The sequence below is a fragment of the Bombina bombina genome, chromosome 1 (assembly GCF_027579735.1).
Source record: "Bombina bombina isolate aBomBom1 chromosome 1, aBomBom1.pri, whole genome shotgun sequence".
Lineage (NCBI taxonomy): Eukaryota > Metazoa > Chordata > Amphibia > Anura > Bombinatoridae > Bombina > Bombina bombina.
The window spans coordinates 1,475,205,902-1,475,228,122 of record NC_069499.1 but is presented as its reverse complement, the minus strand read 5'-3'; the positions used below and the strand labels follow the sequence as shown (position 1 = coordinate 1,475,228,122).

At 38.3% G+C, this 22,221-nt stretch overlaps 1 protein-coding gene across 1 annotated transcript in view; it reads right to left on the bottom strand.

Annotated features, from left to right (window-relative positions):
• SDK2 (sidekick cell adhesion molecule 2) overlaps window positions 1-22,221 on the bottom strand; it is a 476,461-nt gene that overhangs the window by 54,065 nt on the left and 400,175 nt on the right. The window contains exons 32-34 of the mRNA XM_053721253.1: window positions 15,908-16,011; window positions 14,680-14,750; window positions 5,808-5,943 (exon numbers count right to left, since the gene is read on the bottom strand). Of these exons, the coding sequence (XP_053577228.1) occupies window positions 5,808-5,943; window positions 14,680-14,750; window positions 15,908-16,011 (311 nt within the window). The remainder of the gene's footprint in view (window positions 1-5,807; window positions 5,944-14,679; window positions 14,751-15,907; window positions 16,012-22,221) is intronic.

The following is a 22,221-nucleotide window of genomic DNA, read 5'->3' as shown; positions in this document are numbered from 1 at the left end:
CAGCACACCCAGGAGCTCACGTAAGCGCACTGCAGAAACGTTAACACTTTATTTTAGGATTGTCACAGTAATAATAAGGAGATGAGGCCTACAGTAGGATATTCGTCTTAGCTTCCTTGTTTAATAGATTATTATATGCAGCTGTAATATTAGTTATAAGGACAAGGTTAGCTGAGAATACACTTGTAAGTCAGGCAGACAAGGGAGCCTATACCATTATGTAACCACCTAACCCATTCTATATCCCATTCCATTAGAACATATAAAGTAAACCACACAGCTTTTGTGTTGTTTTCTATCCCAATCAATTTGAAAACCATATAGAAGCCCAGTTATTGCTCTGTTAACTTCACCAATGCTTTGTATTGACAGATTTCTCCAGCGCTATTCAAATTCATAAAGTCATTTTCTCATGATTTTTGCACTTCTTCTTTATCAAAATCCCTGAGCTGTTTAGAATAGAATACCTTGCTGGTGTGCATGGCTTCTAGGTAAAGTTAAAACATTGTGTGCGCTCAGTTCACCTATTAATAAACACAACTGGTTACTAGTTTAAAGGTAAAAATACAGCTCTGCAGCAGGATGAGATTAATACTTCAGAATCTGCGAGCAACCTTGACATTCTGTAAGTGTCTGTAGTGTTTTCAGTTATGCCAAATCCGTAGACGATGGGGCCGATTTATCATGTCCCGAATGGGGCCGTATAACCCTGCTTCTGTGCGAGCCTTCAGGAGTTAAGAAGCATCGGTCTTATGATTGCTGCTCCTTAACTCGTCCGCCGCCTTGGGCTGCAGATATCAATCCGCCCGATCTCATACGATCGGGTTGATTGACACCCCCAGCTAGCGGGCGATTGGCCGTGAATCTGCAGGGGGCAGCATTGCAGAAGCAGTTCACCAGAAATCCTTGTGTAATGATAAATGCTGACAGCGTATGCTGTCGGATTTTATCGATGTCTGGCGGACATGATCAATACAGCGGATCATGTCTGCCAGAGGATAAATCGGCCCCTTAGTATCATTCTCATGGTAGTGTTACCAGGACTTCATATTAGGTCTATGTTATGCCCATCCCCTGGTGTGTTTGACATAAAAGTCAATAGTATACTGGGGTTATACAGCAATACAATACAGGTAGAAAGCCCTTTATCCAAACTGCTTGGGAATGGAAAAGGTTTGGATTTCGGAATATTTTCATCTTTAAAATAAGACAGTTTGGAGAGGAGATAAAACAAAGTGTAAACAAAAAGAAAGATAGCACAGTGCTGTAATCAGAAAGGTTTAGTTGTTTTAAAAACTATGATTTGCATTTTAGAACATAAAAATTGAACCAAAGACACAGACAGAGAAGATTGTGACTTATAGGCAGGGAGAAATAGTAATTTTTGATAAAAATTTTTTAAATTAATTAAAAAGGGGGGGCGGAGCTAGCCAGCAGCCTAGACAGTCACAATTTATCAGAGCTCTAGTTAGAACCTGTCATTTATTAGCCCTAAAAAGCATGATTTAGGAGCTGATTCCAAGAAAAAAACTTTGGAGCAGTATTTACTCACTACAGGGGACCATTGGCTGAAATTTGGCTGAGTTTGAGACAAATTTCGATCTACCCAGAAAGGAGTTCCAGAGGATTTTCAGGAAAATCCCAGGCTTCGGCCTACCTCGGAAGTCTCTGGCTCATTAAAGAGCCTGAAATCTTCAGGAAAGAATAAGATTAAAGCAGGCAGAACTACCAACCCTGATAAATAACTGCACATCAGGATCTAAGCAGCCTAATGTATCCAGAATTCTCTGATAACCAGCTCAATATGGAAGTTCACTACAGGCAAATTAAAGCCCTACTGGACAAATTAGAGGAGAAAATGGATCACAACTTTTCTGATCTAACGCTCATACTCAGGGATCAGCAGGTTATGGAGAGCAGCCTTACGCCCAAGATGGCGACTACTTTAGACCCTGACGAATGTGGTAAGTCCTCCCTGATTGAAGCAAAAGGGTTATTATCAGAGCTGGATACTCACTATCAGAATCTGACACCGGTAAAACCCAAAGCACTATCCCTGCAACACTTCTTGCCAGATAAGACAGCTGATGAAACTATCCCTACAGAGCGGAAAATGACTGCATCACAGATCTGCATGACATCTCACCCACATGGTGCATCTAGATTTTTGGCGGCGAAGGCTGCAACTCGGCGGATCACTGTTTTCTCATATAAATATTATGCAAAACTGCTTCCCAGGAACATCTTCCAGCTTCTTCCTAAACAGTTACCACAGCTCAGCGATCCGCAACCGCCGGTGGAGAGATGGAACTTGGGCCCAGGTCTAGTGCCACATGATGAAGAGTCGGCTGTTCATGATACCGGAGCGGCGGATCCTGCAAGCTGCTATAAGAAATCTGACCTCCTAATGCTGGCCTACATTTACCATACTCGAATTAATAGCCTGATCCCTGGACGGAAAAACATTTTTATCTGGCTATGCAGTCCCTTTACCGCAGCGCAATCAGCAAGAAATGGAGTCATCATGGCTGCAGGCATTGGGTAAAAGACAGTCTTCACAAGTAACTATGAGTGTCCCTTCATCATAAACTGTTTTTTTTTTGGTTGCTCCTGATATATACTTGATGTCTTTGGAACTGGGGCTAATTAGTATTAATATTAATTTTATTATTATTTACAAATATAAGCCTCTATCTACTATTCCCAAGTTTTAGCCTGTATTCTGTGTGACTCTGGCATTACCTTACGTAAGGCAATCCTTCATGAAGGCGGTTGTTATGTGTTTAGATAAGATTGGAATTGCTCATACCCCCTCAAATACCGATGTATGGCTCACCCTGTTATGCTATTTATCAGTTTCTTTATTGCACATACTCTTTAATGTACTAAATACCAGAGTGCTTTCTATTACAATATATTTGCTCACTAATGTGAGCTTTAACTGCATGGTCTAGATAAGGAGTGCCACCTATATTAACTATCTTCCTTCTTAATGTGCTAAAAATGCTATTATATTCAGATATAGGAAGGTATGGTCTTATAGTTAACTATTATCTGATCTTGTTCCAGTTGTGTGTATTAACCCTAGAGTTTTTTTCCTTAGAGCCTCTCATGAAATAAGTTGCTGTAGCTTTGTAATTGTGACATAACAGCTATGGGGTATGTTTATTTAGCTCAGCTACAATGTGAAAGTCGAATGTCTATATATGAATGGCAGCCCCACTGTTTGGTAACATTAACATACTTACATATGTTTATAACTTGCATTTGGATGTTGTTTGTGCTTCTCATGTCAAAGCAGCGATAACTGATTATTTCTCATCTCCTTTCCTCACGTCATAAATACGTTTATCTGTAACCCCTGGTACCCCCTAGGTATATAAGTTAAGATTACTACAAGCTGCTGTACCAGAGTCTTTTGTTTATCCATTTGAATAATATAGCCATGGAACAGATTTCTATAGCCCCTATCATCTTTATAGTATATGTATAGCTCCTCGCCCTCATATGCACTTGCAAAATTATCAAACTGCTAAACCACTAGAATACTCATGGGGCTTTTCATATATTGCTAAACAAGAGCAGACTGTTTTTTCTTATACTGTCACACTACATGAAATGTCTTAATATAATATTATTATTAGTAATCTTAGTTAGTGAATATTATAGGTAAGCACTTCCTCTAATATATATATTTGCAAACACAGGTTTGATGCCCACTTATCCTACAATCTGAGACTGCCAAGTTTCAGCCGGGCACTTATAAGCCCATACATTGCTGCAATATCTTAAAAATAATTTTAATGTATACGCAAAGGTATCAGTGGCCACTACTCTTAAACTTCCTACGTATTGACATGACGTCTAAGCTATCTTTTATGGGTACTGCAACTACTTTAGTACCAGATTCTTTATTGTTTATGCCTCTTAATTTCCTTACTACGAGCTAAGGCTATAATAGCACTATCACACGAGCCCAGACAGGATCTCAGTCTTAACAAATAGGCTTGATATCTATGTTTGACATATAGCAACGCCCAATTGTTCACAGTAGAAGACTAAGCTATACACTTACCTCTACAGCCCTATAAGAAGGCTACATTTGCTCCATGTGAGTACACTTGAAGGGTTATGTGACAGGGTTTCTCTAACAGGTTAAGTTTAGATTTTAAGAAATGGTATTCAACTGATGGTTAAGAAATGGTATTCAACTGATATAGTTTTCATGTCCACGTGTGTGTTAGCTTGCCAAACTCCATATGATTAGTAGTGTTACTTTTTCATACAGGTAAAAAACTGGAGAGTTACCCCCCATGTCCCTTAGTTGACCTATATATGTTTATATGTATATGGCTCCGCCCTCCTCCCTTTCCCTCGTATGCAGAGCGGTGCTTACCCGCTGGATATCCCCCCCCCCCCTCTTACTATATACACATTGTCTCTTTTCTTGCAGCCCCTAAGGAGCTGCTTACTGGACCATCAGTTATTTATTCTACAATTCTGGTCCATTGGGCCTAAAACTATATCTCTAATTGGCCAGTCATCTTTGCTAGTTTATTGAAAAATCGAGGTTTCATTAGCCTACCATTAATGTTTTATATAACTGTTGAAATGTTATACTTAGTTTTGTCTGTATCTTTTTCTCTGATCAAAAAGGCGTATTATGTTTTATGTTTAATATGCAAAACCTCAATAAAAAATATATTTAAAAAAAAAAAAAAAAAAAAAAAAAAAAATTAATTAAAAAGTTTGGATTGTAGAATAAGTTTGGATTTTGGAATTCCGGATTTGGAGATTTGTACCTGTACCAATAAGCATACAGGTAAGTTCATAGATCTGCACTAGGCACATGCACTTTGTACTGATCTCATTTTATTCACTGTATGCTAGGTCTGTATACGCTCAGCTTACTTTTAAAATCAATGGCCCTTTAAGGTAAGAATGTTTTTCAAGGTCCTTCTACTGGTTGTGTATAGCCGAAAACTATATATCAGTGAATTGTTTGTTTTTCTTTCTATCTTTCTCTATTATTATTTAAATGTCTACTACATCTTTCTATTATATAATAAATGTCAGCACGGGATTTTGGTTACTTTACCTCTCTCATAGTGTAAAGAACACCCAGGTTTTGTTCTATTACAAGATCAAATCACACTTTTCAACTATATCATTTGTATTAAAAAAAAAAAAAAAATAGTGACATCAACATGTTTAGTTTCTTTGTGATTAAGTGTAAGGACATTTAAAATTGTTCTTTCTAAAATTATGTAAAATTATTTGAAACCGGCAATTGGTTTACTTCAGGACGTAAATATTGCTACATTTTACAGTGGTATTTTGGAGAGTGCTTGAGCAAAACTAATTGCGCTTCGTGTGCTATCCAATACAAGTATAGGGCACGCTAAAAACGGTTTTGGCTGTCTCGAGATGCTTTGGTAAAAAGTTTTAGCCATCTCATACCATACCACGTAAAATATAACACACCCTGAGCCACTTGTAATCTAGCACATAGTGTTCGACACACACTGAGCCTATCTCATGGTATAGTTCATTTTTAACAAAGGATCCCAGGTAAAATAAGGAAGACTTTATAAAAGAACTCAGTTGGAAAGGGTCTATCTAAATCGTGAAAGTTTACTTATGGCTCCTCTGAAAACTAATGCTGAATATTTTGCTGCCATTCACCACATGAATTAATGTGTACTATATTCATTATTCTTAGCATCAGGTCAGATATAAATGAAGCTGTTTCTGTACTGTACCAGCTCTGTGTATATGGCAGTGTAGGGTAAATGGATCTCACTCACAGGTCAGTTCGGCCCATTTAGAACTAGGGTTGCTGATGCTCCGTACAGTGAAACTCCTCAGCCAATCATACGCCAGCTCACGATACTGAATTCGGTATCCCAAGAGGATTCCGTTAATCCTGTCTTCTAAGGGCGCCTGGGAAAAGAGAGAATACAAAATTCGTTTTTAGACATAATAAAAGCAAATTAATCATAGAAATATCCCAAGCATTTAAATACTACACATATTGTGATGCAGTCTCTGGCTTTAGAGGGAATTTTTCACCCTATTTTGGGCCCGACTACGAGTGGATGTTGAGTGTGTCGGGTTTATCGCTTGTATTACAAGTTGAAAGAAAACACAATTGCTGGAGCGCAATTTAAGTGAATATAGTGCTTATTCAGAGATCTGGTTAACTGTTTTGTGAAACAAAAAAGTGTCATAAAAAACATCACATCTGATAAATTTATTGCACAAAAAAGTTATAAGGGCTCAAAGATACGAGGTCTCTGGTGTTAGGGAAAAAAAAGGCAGGCAAAGGGCTTTAGCATAGAGATATATACATGTCTAAAGACGTGCGCAAACACCCGTGATAAACTCATGTTCGCTTGTGCGTAACTGTTAGTGCTCTTATTGGGCTAGTAGCATGTGTAGATAAACGGATGGATAGATGATAGATAGACAAACTTGTCAATGCTTAAAGTACTTTATCTGTATCTTCTTCTGAGCACATGTGTGAGCAACATTGTTATGACCCGACTTGAAACATTAAACATAAAATGTTTCTTTCATGGTTCAGCTAGAGCATGTAATTTTAAGCCACTTTCTAATGTACTTTTTTCAAATTATTTTTTCGTTCTCTAGGTATCTTTTGTTTAAAAGCAGGGACAAAAGCTCAGGAGCGTGCACGTGTCGGGAACACTATATGGCAGCAGTTTTGCAAGAGCACTAGATGTCAGCACTGTTTCTTGTCATGCAGTGCTCCAGATGCACACCTAGGTATCTCTTCAACAAAGAATACAAGGTGAACGAAGTAAATGTGATAATAGAAGTAAATTGGACACTTTTTTTAAAACTATGTCTGAATTACAAAAAAGAACATTTTTGGTTTTCATATCTCTAGGGGGGAGATTTATTAAGCAGCGGATGCTGAGTGCTCCGCCCGATGTTTCTGGCTCGCCGGAAACCTAAGTTAAGAAGCAGCGGTCTCATCCGTCACCTCCATAACTCATCTGCCACCTCTTAGGTGGCGGACTGCAATCATCCCGATCAGATGTGAATGTGTGTGTGTGTGGGGGGGGGGGGCGGCATTGCACAAGCATTTCACCAATAGCAAATCATGTCCGCCTGGGGTTTGATAAATCTACCCCTTAATCTGGATTCAGACAATTACAAATGCATATACGTATAGTCTATAAATTCTTGCACATGCTCAGTAGGAGCTGGTGACTCAAAAAGTGTAAATATAAAAAGACTGTGCACATTTTGTTAATGGAAGTAAATTGGACAATTGTTTAAAACTGCATGCTCTATCTGAATCATGAAAGTTTAATTTTGACTTGAGAGTCCCTTTAAATAGCCCCATTTTCAATAAGAGTACCCCTTTGGTTTGGGTGACATAATGGACCCTGCATTAGCAGATCTAACGGCACCTTGGATAACAGTTGTTTATATATGTCAGACTGTATTGATTGCTCCAGTTAGAATATAATTGAAGGTAAGGTGTCACTGAACTATTGCACGAATATTATGCTATGCCCAGTTCTTATTATTTTTATTATATAATTATCGAATTCAATCCCTGTTTAAACAATGCATGTGATGCAAGTATTTTATAATAATAATATGAATTAAAACCATATACTTGAATAAAATTAGTTTCTTCTAATAATAAAGAAACAACTGAAACAAATCGTATGTTAAGCAGATCCAAGATATTACAATAATTCCTCTGCATTTTTAAACATTTTTTTTTTAATGTTCAGTCGTAGAGCATCCATCCCCTACGGTGAGCCGAATCCAGCTATCTGCAGATCTATCACAAGAAGAAAATAAAGCAGAGCTCTCCAAGTGCAATAAATTCTATAAAACAGAATTTATTATCTCTTGAAAACCAAGAACACAAGTTATTGTGAACAAACGATAAACAAGAAAGTCTGGGGCAATAATGTAATAAATGATGTGATAGGATGAAATTAAACACTTAGTAAAAAATAGACCTGAATTATTTTGCTACAATAGTTTTAACAAGGGAGGAAAACTATGTTATATTGATTTGGATATCACTTATAATATATACTTAATGTTACTGCGCTGCGTAATATGTTGGCGCTTTATAAATAAAGAATAATAATAATTATACTTTAAAATCAGATGTAGATTATACACACACATACATAGTCCCCATTTGAAGGGGGATTAATGTTTTATATCAGGGATGGCCAAATGGCTGTCTGAGGGCCACATATGGCCCTTTGCTCCAATTCTTACATAGATTATTTGGCCCCAGGAAAAAGCTGAACTAAAATGTGTGCTTTTAGAGATTTCTGAAACTGAGAGGAAAACAGCACATAGAGGTCACTCGGCAATCTTTCCTAAAACTGGCCCTGTGCCACTGGACATTTTAGAAAATATATATTACTATTTATGTGTTTAATATCTATACATTTATATGCAACCCTTAAAAGGGACCGTAAAGTCAAACTTTCACGATTCAGATACAGTGCAGTTTTAAACAACTTTCCAGTTTCCTTCTATTACCTCATTTGTTTTGTTCTCTTGGTATCATTTGTTGAAAATAAAAACCTAGGTACGCTCAAGGGGGTATACTTATCATAGTGCGAGCGGACATGATACGATGTAGCGTATTATGTCCGCCGCACACCGATAAATGCCGACCATACGCTGTCAGCATTTATCATTGCACCAGCAGTTCTTGTGAACTGCTTGTGCAATACCGCCCCCTGCAGATTGGCAGCCAATGGGCTACTAGCAGGGAGTGTCAATCAACCCGATCGTATTCGATTGGGTTGATTTCTGTCCGCGGCCTCAGAGCAGGCGGACAGGTTATGGAGCAGCGGTCTTTAGACCTGAAGGCTCGCCGGAAACAAGGGGCATCAAGCTCCATAAATCGGCCCCAGGAGCTGCAGTGCACTGCTGGGAGCATTACGGTCACAATTTAAATGCAAATAGATGAATTACATCTCTGAATAGAAACAAATTTGCATTTTATATGTATTGGCAAAAATGCTTCTAGTAAAAGTTATCACTGTTTTAGTGTTGACAATTTTGCAGCTGCTCAGAACACCAGTGGGGCTTGTATCCTGTCAGCAATTAACAAATTGAGTCATTACCAGATGGTACAAGCACCATAGGTTTTTTTGAGCAAATGCCGCATTTAAAATGCTGGTGCACAGTGCATACTTAACACTTTAGCAAACATGCTTCTAGTAAAAGTAATTACTGTTTTTCTGCGGCATATGCACATATCCTGTGAGGGCCTGTGCACGAGTATTCAAGCTCAGAGAGCTAAGGATGTTGTGTATTGCTTCTGTGAAGATGTAAATTGTGTCATAGACGTCACCACTGACTCTCTGAGCGGGTGCGGTGTTTGAATAAAGGTGCACAGGCCCTAACAGCATATGTGTGTATGCAGCAGAAAAGCAGAAATCATGTTTACTAGAAGGATTTATAAGCATATTGCAGAAATGCTTCTATTTCACATTGGAACGCTCCCATGCACATTTTTGAGCTGTCTATCCCTTTAATTTTGACTTTAAAGGGACATTAAACCCCAAATTTTTCTTTCATGATTCAGATAGAGAATACAATTTTAAACAACATTCCAATTTACTTCTATTATCTAATTTGCTTTATTTTTAGATATATGTTGTTGAAAAAATAGCAATGCACATGGGTGAGCCAATCACACAAGGCATCTATGTGCAGTCACCAATCAGCAGCCACTGAGCCTATCTACATATGCTTTTCCGCAAAGGATAGGAAGAGAATGAAACAAATTCGATAATATAAGTCAATTATAAAGTTGTTTAAAATTGAATTTTATTTCTAAATCATAAAAGAAAAAATGTGTGTTTTATGTCCCTTTAATGTCTCGTTTTACTCCTCTTCCCTTATTTATCTTTTAAGTCTAATAAATGATGCGTCATTCTCTTTGTATAGTGTTCATAGCATTGTCATGCAGTTCTGCTTTTCGCTTGCTATAGACGTTTGTCACAGCAAGTTTGTAGGTGTCTTAAGTGAAAGCTTCTGGAATTACACGTTACTGCTTATACATTGTTGTTTTAAGTGTTTGAGATGTGCGCTGTAAGCACAGATCTTTGAGATTCTGTTGTCAGAGGTATATATTCTGGGTGCAACTACCGTGAAACCTAAATACTGTGCGTTATAGTATTATATACAATGTTGGTAGTTGACAGTAAATACCTTTGTTAAAGGGATAATCTGAATCATAAAAGTTTATTTCTGACTAGATAGAGCAGGCAATTTTAAGCACATTTCTAATTTACTCCTATTATCAATTTTTCTTCGTTCTCTTGGTATCTTTATTTAAAAAAGCTAGAAAGTAATTTTAGGAGCCGGCCCATTTTTGGCTCAGCACCAGGGTAGCGCATGCTGATTGGATGGCTACATTTAGCAACCAATCAGCAAGTGCTACCCAGGTGCTGAACCAAAAATGGGCCAGCTTCTAAGCTTAGATTCCTGTTTTTTTAAATGAAGATACCAAGAGAATGAAGAAAAATTTATAATAGGAGTAAATTAGAAATGTGCTTAAAATGGAATGCTCTATCTGAATCATAAAAGTTTATATTTGACTATAGTATCCCTTTAAACCCTTTAAAAGGGACACGAAACCAAAAACTTTTCTTTTGTGATTCAGAGCATGCAATTTTATACAACTTTCTAATTTGCTTTTATTATCACATGTTCTTAGTTCTCTTGGTATCTTTTGTGGCAAAGCAGGGACGCAAGCTCAGGAGCGTGCACGTATCTGGAGTACTATATGGAAGCACTATTTTCTGCCTTGTAGTGATCCACACCTACTTAAGTATATCTTCCACAAAGAATATCATGAGAATGAAGCAACATTTCTAATAGAAGTAAATTGGAAACTTTTTTAAAATTGTATGCTCTGTCTGAATCACAAAAGAAAATGTGGGTTTCATATCCCTTTAAGAACATCATTTGAATACACAAATTAAGGCATACAAGTTTTATGGTTACCAAGTGAGGTGGATTTTTTTTATTAAGAAATAAGATGGAAGTACAGCACAAACAGGACAAAAAAAACAATACATTTTTAAATTTTTTTTAGATTATTTATTTTTTAGCATCATGATCCTAATCACAATATTTTGTCATATTAGACAGTCAAGTCCAAAAAAACTTTCATGTTTCAAATAGATCATGTAATTTTAAACAACTTTCCAATTTACTTTTATCACCAATTTTGCTTTGTTCTCTTTGTATTCTTAGTTGAAAGCTAAACCTAGGAAGGCTCATATGATAATGTCTAAGCCCTTGAAGGCTGCCTCTTATCACATGCTTTTTTCTTTGCTTTTCACAACAGGGGAGAGCTAGTTCATGTCAGCCATAAAGATAACATTGTGATCACGCCCGTGGCTTGTGGCAGACACTGCACTAATTGGCTAAAATGCAAGTCAATAGATAATAAATAAAAAGTCATGTGATCAGGGGGCTGTCAGAAGAGGCTTAGATACAAGGTAAACACAGAGGTAAAAATGTATTAATATAACTGTGTTGGTTATGCAAAACTGGGGAATGGGTAATAAAGAGATTATCTATCTTTTTTAAGAACAAAAATTCTGGTGTTGACTGTCCCTTTAATATATTTTTTTTCTCCCTGTTTCTCAGCACAATAATATTCAGATGAATTAGTTTTTCTAACTACATGTTGTTTTGGAGCGTAATTAACACCTCTTTTCTAAATCACTTTTTTTTCTCTTCACATGTAGATTTCGAATGTAACTGATACTTTTTTGCTTTTCTCAATCACATTATTTTTCACTAAGATTTGTTTTTTATTTCTTCTACGCACAGAAGAAACAAAAAACAGAAGGCTGCCAGAGGGTTACGTGTATATCTCATTTCCTCTCTTCCTAAGGTTAGTAATGATAGCTGAGGGGTAATTATACTATGGGCTAGATTTGTCTTCTATAAAATTGTTGTTGCTTAAAAACATAGATAATCCCTTTATTACCAATTCTCCAGTTTTGCACAGCCAACATGGTTATATTAAAGGGACAGTCAACACCAGAATTTTTGTTGTTTAAAAAGAAAGATAATCCCTTTATTACCCGTTCCCCAGTTTTGCACAACCAACACAGTTATATTAATATACTTTTTACCTCTGTAATTATCTTGTATCTAAGCTTCTGCTGACTGCCCCCTTATTTCAGTTCTTTTGACAGACATGCAGTTTAGCCAATCAGTGCTCAATCCTAGGTCACTTTACGTGCATGAGCTCAATGTTATCTATAGGAAACATGTGAACTAATGCCCTCTAGTGGTCAAAATGCATTCAGATTAGAGGCAGTCTTCAAGGTCTAAGAAATTAGCATATGAACCTCCTAGTTTTAGCTTTCAACTAAGAATACCAAGAGAACAAAGCAAAATTGGTGATAAAAGTAAATTGGGAAGTTGTTTAAAATTGCATGCCCTATTTAAATCATGAAAGTTTTTTTTGGACTTGACTGTCCCTTTAATATACTTTTTACCTCTGTGATTACTTTGTATCTAAGCATCTTCTGACAGCCCCCTTATCACATGCCTTTGTATTTATTATCTATTGACTTGCATTTTAGCCTATTAGTTCTGTGTCCTGCACAACTCCACAGGAGAGAGCACAATGTTTTCTATGTGGCCCACATGAATTAGCAGTCTCTTGTTGTGAAAAGCAAATAAAAAAGCATGTGATAAGAGGCTGTCTGTATTGGCTTAGAAACAAGCAGAAATTTAGAGGTTTCAATGTTATAAAGTATATTAATATAACAATGTTATATATGCAAAGCTGGGAAATGGGTGGTAAAGGTGTTATTTATTGTTTTAAACAATAAAAATTTAATTTTCTGCTGAGAATTAAGTTTTAAACAATAAAAATTTAATTTTCTGCTGAGAATTAATCCCCTTATTTAAAGGTATAGTCAAATCCAAAAAAAACTTTCATGTTTCAAATAGGGCATGTAATTTTAAACAACTTTCCAATTTACTTTTATCACCAATTTTGCTTTGTTCTCTTGGTATTCTTAGTTGAAAGCTAAACCTAGGAGGTTTATATGCTAATTTCTTAGACCTTGAAGGCCGCCTCTAATCTAAATGCATTTTGATAGTTTTTCACCACTAGAGGGCAGTAGTTCACGTGTTTCATATAGATAACATGGAGATCATGCACGTGAATTTACCATGGAGACAGCTTTGATTGGCTAAAATGCAAGTCTGTCAAAAGAACTGAAATAAGGGGGCAGTCTGCTGAGGCTTAGATACAAGGTAATTACAGAGGTAAAACGTGTATAATTATAACTAGGGTTGCCACCCGTCCCTTAAAATACAGAACAGTTATAAGTTACACATGCTGCGGGGTGTGCAGGGAGGAATATGAATACTGCTGTCCAGAAACACAATACATGTTCCTCCCTGCACACCCTGCAGCATGTGTAAATCATAAGTGTCCAGGAAAACATGGCTGAGGTGGCAACCCTAATTATAACTGTGTTGGTTATGCAAAACTGGGGAATTGATAATTAAGGGATTATCTTTTAAAACAACAAAAATTGTGGTGTTGACTGTCCCTTTAAGTAAAAATGCGCCCAAAATTCGACTCCAGAATTCTCTTAGCAAATCTGCATTCGCCAATAAAAAGGGTTAATTCTAGCCGTCCCAGGGGCATTTTTAAGACTACGCCATGTAATATGACGTCACAAATTTATAATTTACATGCGCCTCATGAGATATATATATATATATTTTCTCTTGAGAAATTTATTGTATTTATTTTTATTTTAAAAAAACTTTCATGGTTCAGAAATATGTAATAAAGAGATTTTTCAATTTACTTCTGTCAGATTTTCTTTATTCTCTTGGATTCTTTGGTTGAAAAGCATAACTAGGTATGCTCAAGATCAACAAGTCACTACTGGGAGCTACACACATATGCCTCTTGTAATTGGCGCACCAGATGTGATTGGCTAGCTTCCAGTAGTGCATTGCTGCTACGTATCTGGCTATAACTATGGGGTTAACCTCTTTGCAGGAGTTAAACACAGTGCAATAATAAAATGCTCTAACAGATTACAGGTGGCCCTCGGTTTACGCCGGTTCAATTTGTGCCGTTTCAGAATAACAACCTTTTTTCCAGTTATGTAACTGCTATTGAAAAGCATTGAAAAGCAGTGCACTAATTAAAATAGCCAGTAGGTGGAGCTGTCCACTTGTGTTGCAGCAAAGTTATGTAGGCTTAGCAGACTGAAATTAATCTGTGTACACAGAACAGACATTAGCTATCGAGCAGCTTTCAAAGGAACAAGATCTAGCAGCCACTTCCCTAAGTTCAATAAACTTAGTTTGATGATACAGTCTGTTGTGTGATTATTTAATTAGGTTTATAGTGATGTTTAGCATTTAAAGTCTTCATTTCAAAGCTTTAAAAATAATGTATTAGGTGTTACTTATGTCAATTTTGAGAGGGGCCTGGAACCTAACTCCCTAACTTCCCATTGACTTACATTATAAACTGGGTTTCAATTTACAACGGTTTCAATTTACAACCATTCCTTCTGGAACCTAACCCAGGCGTAAACTGAGGACTACCTGTACAGTATTTTCCTCTTAAATCTGGCTATACATGCTCCTTACCTGCCAGCGAATTAATACAGATGTTGTTGTGTGCGGCGTCACAGACAAGATTATGGGCGCTTCTTCTGGAGCTAAAAACAGAGTAAATAAGTTAGTTTAGTCTTAACTCTTAATTCCCCATTGACTAGCAGTTAAATGCAAAATAATATTTGTAGATATCCATTAGGCAGTAAATTAATAAGCAGTTATATTCTGTATCATTTAGGATCATCACATAGATTTACTTGTGCAAGTTATTATTAAGACAGAGCAAGCAATTAAAAAAAAATTGTTACAATATTTCTATGATCAAATTTGCTCAGGAGCGTGCATGTGTCTGGGGCACTTTATGGAAACAGTGCTGCAAAAAAGTTTGTAACAATGTCATACACTTCTGAGCACTAGATGCATGCATTATTTCAACCATGTATAACATTGTTACAAACTTTTTTGCAGCACGTGCACACTTTTGAGCCTACCTAGGTATGCTTTCATAAAAGGATCGCATATTATAAAAGTTTAATTCTGAGTTTCATGTTCCAGGGGCATTAAACTACAGTAACATGGTCACTACTCATTACCTGCAGCTCACTCTCTTACTTTAACCTATTACAGAAGTCAGTTGGTAAAGCTCTGCATTTTTATACTCTGTGCAACCATCTTGGTACGCACGTATTGTTGCATTCTGACGGTTGTATCTCTGGATTTAGTTTGCACAACAGAAAACAGAATAGTTATAGTTTTGCCGTTTTCTTTTACACAGGTTACATAACAAGTCACATAACAAATAATAAAATGCCCTCAAGAATAATATAGAGATATGCAACTCTGCAAAACTGTACAGCTCCTGTTCTGTATTGTGCATGCAAAACTGAAGTGCATGATACAGCTTGTCAAGAAGATAACTATATCACCGATCTGTGAATGGGCACCACTTCTAACACAGGGTACAAGAATACTTAAATTCCAAGATGGCGGCGCAGTGTGACGATACAGAACATCACGAATCAGCAGCTTCAAAGGATTAAATTAAGAGAAAATGCTTTTAAGAGACAGTAGCACGATGAGTAGTAACCATTCAATTGTAGTTGTAGCCAACAATGTAATGTCCCTTTAAGACTAGAAATTGATTTGAACCCTGACTAGATTTTTTTTACTCAAAACTGTAGTTTTAGCATTTTCTTAATAAAATTTAGATCATTCAGATACTAACAACCGTATTATTTGTCTTTTGTCCTCAGTAACTTACCGGCCTGTAGTGTTGTCAAAGCTTCTGACTCATCACTGTACTCGCTGTCACCTATGTCATTTGTCGCCTTCACGCGGAACTTGTAGGAAGTGAACGGTTTGAGCCTGAAATAACCAAACTTGTAAGTCACAACAAGTGTACCCATATGCTAGCAGCTAAATCACTTGAAATTGATGCAGTATAATAGTAAAAAAGCTGACAAGAAAATATCACCTGAATATCTCTATGCAAAAAGGAAGATATTTTACCTTAAAATTTCTTCAGGCCACAATAGTAAGTGTGTCTGTGAACAGCTATGCTGTAGCTACTGTCAGCTGCATACAGAAAAAAACAGCAGTGAATCAGCGTCATCAGTGCTTATGTCATACTTAGCTTACTGTGATCTTCTGAGATTTCACTGAAATCTCGTGAGATTTCATAGTAAACTTTCTTAAATTGTGGAGGGAAATAACATGATTGTATCTGCACATGCTAGACACACACTTACTTGCAAGTCCTGTGACTAGCATCCTGATTGGCTGCTTAAATTCCCTTGACAATGGGATGTGGCTACTGAGGAAATTGTGAGGTAAAATATCTTCCTTTTTTACATAGAGATGTTAAATGTGATATTTTCTAGCTAGCTTTTTACAGATATGCTACATCACCTTTAAGTGTTAATTGTATTATTATAATTTAAACATATTAAGAGATACAAGTCAAATCTTAATTATATTATGCTTGATCAAAAATGTATATACCCATAAAATGTGCAATTATACATAGCAAAATAAAGCTATGTAATATGCGATTAGTGAGGGCACTCTTCAATATTTGCCCCTAGTTAACTACTGCAAAAGAGATAAGATAAACATATATAAGAGGATTTTCAAAGGATATGTCCCTGGACTGCAAAACATGTTTACTAACAGTACAACATTTTTTGTATGCAGAACTTGTGCAATGCAGTGCTTAATTGTTGATATATATATACCTTTTATAAAAAGAATAAAATAAAAGTAGATTTTTTTTTTCCTGGTGCTACTTTCAAACACATTGTGTTCTAGTGTTTGCTTATTTCACACTAACAGGAATCAAGACATAAAGAACTGATATAGTTTGGTCTAGAAACGTATTCAGCCATCTTGGATACAAATAAATAACACAATTCCTCCAATGAAATTCTTAGCTCGACTTTCTGCACTAATTGCATCCCTAACACTCTACATTAGTGCTTTCCAAACTGTGTGTCATGACACATTAGTGTGTCGGTGGCAGTGTGCAGGTGTGTCCCTGCTTCAGCACAAATTTGTTTGTTTTCCGACTTTCCTCCTGCCTGCTCCGCATATCACATGATTGACACATTATTGATACCTAGTGGGTCACAGATCATCTTAACCTATTGGCGCAGCTCAGCGGGAACTGAAACTATCCCCATTGGCGACTTTGATGGCAAATTGGTTCCTGACTGCAAGTGTAGTCTCCTCAATCGGCTCATGGCTGCACGTGTAGTCAGTGAGCGGGACAGCTGCTTGATGATGTAATGCGAGTGTCTTTATCTTATATTCCACCAAATACTGTATTTAGAAACTGTGTTCATCCCATCAACCTCATACATCCCATTAAAATAGTAAGAAGCTATTGGTGTTATTAAACTGTTTTTTAATTCTTGCACATACATACTGTTACTTGTAAATACATTTAGTTATTATATAACAAGTTAGTTTAACCTCCTGCTAGTACAACTGAATTACTGTGTCGCAAAATGATGTAGGTCTAAAAAGAATGTCACCAACATGAAAAGTTTGGAAAGCTCTGCTCTACATGAACATAACTGGCCAATACCATCAAATCCTCCAGCATTGTTTCACATTCAGAAGTGTATATATGAATAAAAACATGTTTTCCTTTTTGGTGTGGAGTCTCGCTTCTTAAGATGGCCACCAAACACCTCCTCCCATTTCCCCATACAGTTTTCTATTGTGCTTAGGCCCATTCCCGTTGATTTCTGTGATAAACTAATATTGTGCGTGCCACCACACATGATCAGTGTAATTACCTTGGAGGCCTTAATAACTGGAAGAGATGGGGAAAGAGTTAAGTATTGGACCATAGCTGAAGCTTTCAACTTCCAATAATTTTATCCAGTTATGACAGAACTAGCTATGTGGATGGAACAGTGTTATGAAGCGCTAACAAGCATACAACCCGAGTAACGCTGTATACTTTTATAATACTTGTTTCTACTATTGCCCCTAGCTGACAAAGACAAGTGAATAATGTTATAGGCAGAAAAGGCAAACTCTGAGAGCACAAGAAAATGCTGCATAATTCCAGACCAAGAAAGGCTACAATGTTCTTTGTTAAAATTCTCCTATTTTTTAAAGTGATACTCTTTTTCTTATTTTCTCAATACTAGTTTTTATTTTCACCAGCTGAGTTTTTGATGGCACAACTTATAATCCTCTCATATGTTTCTGTCACTCTGTAGACTATACCCTGGCGGCGCTGTGTTCAATATATATTCCTCTGTGCACAACCTTGAAGGTGTATTTGCAAGTTGATGGCTGCACGGGACATTTGAACATACAGAAACCTCAAGTGACTTAGGGGAGGTGTTTAGGGGCCATTTTAATAAGTGAGATGGCACACAAAAAGGGGAAAAAATGTATTCTCATATGCACTTCTTAATGTGTAACGGTGCAGGAGGATCACGGCATTCGGTCTCATCAGAGCAGTATTCTTTGCAACACACTAAGATCTGTGCAAATCCAGTTCTTAGCGTCAAATAAATAAGGAGGGATAAAATCCACAACCAAAGGGTAGGGGACGCTAACAGCAATAGACTAATCAAATACAGTAAAAAGAGGGATACAAAATGATCAACATAACCCTGTGAACAATAATAATTACAAAAATAGTCCCACAGGTTTCCATATAAGTGATGAAAATCTCCAGGCAGCTCTCTGTCACTCAGATTCGAAAAAGATGGACGTTTCTAGGAGAGGAGACAGACAAACAGAGGCGCCTCCAAGCATGACAAGTAGATGACATACGAAAAAACATAAATTATGCTTACCAGATAATTCCATTTCCTTCTGTACAAGGAGAGTCGACGGCATTATTCCTTACTGTTGGGAAATACTGAACCTGGCCACCCGGAGGAGGCAAAGACACCCCAGCCAAAGGTTTAAATACATCTCCCACTTCCCATATCCCCTATTCATTCCGCCAAGGGAACAAAGAACAGCAGGAGAAATATCAGGATATAAAAGGCACCATTCCTTACTGTTGGGAAACGTATACCCAAGCTCTAGAGGACACTGAATGATAACGGGAGGGACAAAAGAAACCCTAATCTGAGGGCACCACAGCCTGTAAAGCCTTTCTCCCGAAGGCTGCTTCAGCTGAAGCAAAAACATCAAACTTGTAAAATTTTAAAAAGTGTGTAAGGAGTACCAAGTGGCCACCTTACAAATCTGTTCCATAGAGGCCTCGTTCTTAAAAGCCCAAGAGGAAGTCACTGCTCTAGTAGAATGAGCCGTAATTCTCGGAGGAGGTCTATGTCCCCCTGTCTTATAGGCTAAGCGGAAAAGACTCCTTAACCAAAAAGATAAGGAAGTCAAAGGGACTTTCTGGCCCTCACGCTTCCCAGAATATGCCACAAATAAGGAAGAAGCTTGTCTAAAATCCTTAGTAGCTTGAAGATAAAACTTCAAGGCGCGATCCATGTCCAAGTTATGAAGTAAACGTTCCTTCGAAGAGGAATGATTAGGATATAATGAAAGGACCACAATCTCTTGAGTGATGTTGCAGTCTGACACAACTTTATGGAGAAACCCTAACTTAGTATATAGGACAGCCTTATCCGAATGGAACACCAGATAAGGAGGCTCACATCTCAGATACTCTGCGCGCCAAAGCAATAGCCAGTAGAAAGAGAAATTTCCAGGACAATAGCTTAATATCGATTTCATGCATAGGCTCAAACGGAGCCGGTTGCAAAACCTTAAGAACCAGATTCAGACTCCAAGAGGGAGCCGAAGATCTGAACACAGGTCTAATCCTAATCAGAGACTTAACATAAGACTGAACATCTGGAAGCACAGAGTGCAGTAAAACAGACAAGGCCGAAATCTGTCCCCTCAGGGAACTGGCCGAAAGACCCTTCTCCAGACAATCCAGGAGAAACATCAGAATCCTGGCAGCCTTAACTTTATGCCAAGGAAATTCACGCTCTTCACTCCAGAACAAGTAGGTTCTCCACACCTTATGATAGATGCGACAAGTAACCGGCTTACGAGCTTGTTTGAGAGTATTAATAACTCTCTCAGAAAACCCTCTTTTGGCTAGGACTAGGCGTTCAATCTCCACGCAGTCAGCCTCAGAAAATCTAGATTTGGTGAACGAAAGGACCTTGTTCCAGCAGATCCCTGCGACAAGGTAACCTCCATGGAGAAGATTACATCCTCACTAGATCCGCAAACCACGTCCTTCGCGGCCACGTCGGAGCAATCAGTATCACTGATGCTTGCTCCTGCTTGATGCAGGCCATTACTTGAAGAAGGAGTGATAAAGGCTGAAAAAAGTAGATTAGATTGAACCTCCAAGGCACCGCTAATGCATCTATTAGCTCTGCCTGAGGATCCCTGGACCTCGACCCATATCTGGGTAGCTTGGTATTGAGAGGAGATGACATGAGATCTATCTCCGGCGTCCCCCACCTGAAGCATATCTCTGCAAACAATTCAGGATGGAGAGACCATTCCCCCGAATGAAAGGATTGTCTTCCCAGTTGTCCACACCCAGAATGTGGATCGCTGACAGCGAACAGTTGTGGGCTTCCGCCCCCACTCCAGAATTCAAGATACCTCCCTCATCGCTAGAGAGCTTCTCGTTCCCCTTGATGGTTGATGTAAGCCACCAAGGTTATATTGTCCAATTGGAATCTGATAAACTGGGTCGAACCCATAAAAGGCCAAGCCTTCAGAGCATTGTAAATTGCTTGAAGTTACAAAATGTTGATCGGGAGGGAGCTTTCCTCCTGCGACCACAGGCCCTGTGCCTTCTTGGTACCCCAAACAGCTCCCCATCCTGAGAAGCTTGCGTCCGTAGTCACAATCTCCCAGGATGGTCTGAGAAAGAATGTCCCTCTGATCTGGACAGAGCCACCAAGAGAGCGATTCTCTCGACCGGTTGTCCATGTTCCACTGCCTCAGCATGCACAGCTATAGTGGTCTGAGACGGAACCTTTCAAAAGGAATTATGTCCATGCTGGACACCATGAGACCAATTACCTTCATACACTGAGCCCCAGATGGAGGTCCAGAGGGCAAAACATGCCGAAGCTAGTTTGCATTGTCTCTGGTCGGTTAGAAATATCCTCATGAATACTGAATCTATTATAGTGCCCAGGAATTCTACCCTGGTGCACGGGATGAGAGAACTCTTCTCTAAGTTTATCTTCCATCCATGTGATCGAAGAAGAGAGAGAAGAGAAACCGAATGGTCTTCTGCAAGACGAAAGGATGTTGCTTAAACAATGTCGTCCAAGTAGGGAGCAACTGCTATACCTTGGGTTCTGCCGAGAGCTCCCAGAACCTTTGTGAAGATTCTTGGGGCTGTAGCAAGACCAAACGGAAGTGCAATGAACTGGAAGTGCTGATCCAGGAATGCAAACCTTAGGAACTGGAAGTGGTCCCTGTGGATTGGAAGGTAGGCATCATTCAGATCTATAGTGGCCATGAACTGTCCTTCCTGAACTAGAGGCAGAATGGACCTTATTGTCTCCATCTTGAAAGAGGGGACATTTAGAAACTTGTTTAAGCACTTTAGGTCCAGAATTCGGCGGAAAGTTCCTTCCTTCTTTGGGACTACAAACAGGTTGGAGTAGTACCCCAAACCTCTTTCTGCGTTAGGAAAGACAGATACTGCACGCACCCCAGAAAGGCTTCCCTCTTTTCTGGTTTTAAAGACAGGCTTGAGAGGAGAAATCTGCCCATGGGAGGGTGAGATTTGAAACCTATCTTGTATCCCTGAGCTATGACCTCCAGGACCCACGGATACTGCATGTCCCTGGACCAAGCGTCTGAAAACAGCGACAGTCTGCCCCCTACACGATCCAACTATGGATCGGGGGCTGCCCCTTTATGCCGACTTGTTCTCGGCGGGCTTCTTGTTCTGCTTGGATTTATTCCAGGATTGGGCTGGCTTCCAAGTGCTCTTGGTTTGCTCAGTTTTAGAGGAGGACTGCTGACATTGGGACTTCTCAAAACGAAAGCAACGAAAATTAGATCCTTGTACCTTAGACTTGTTCTTTTTATCCTGCTTTAGGA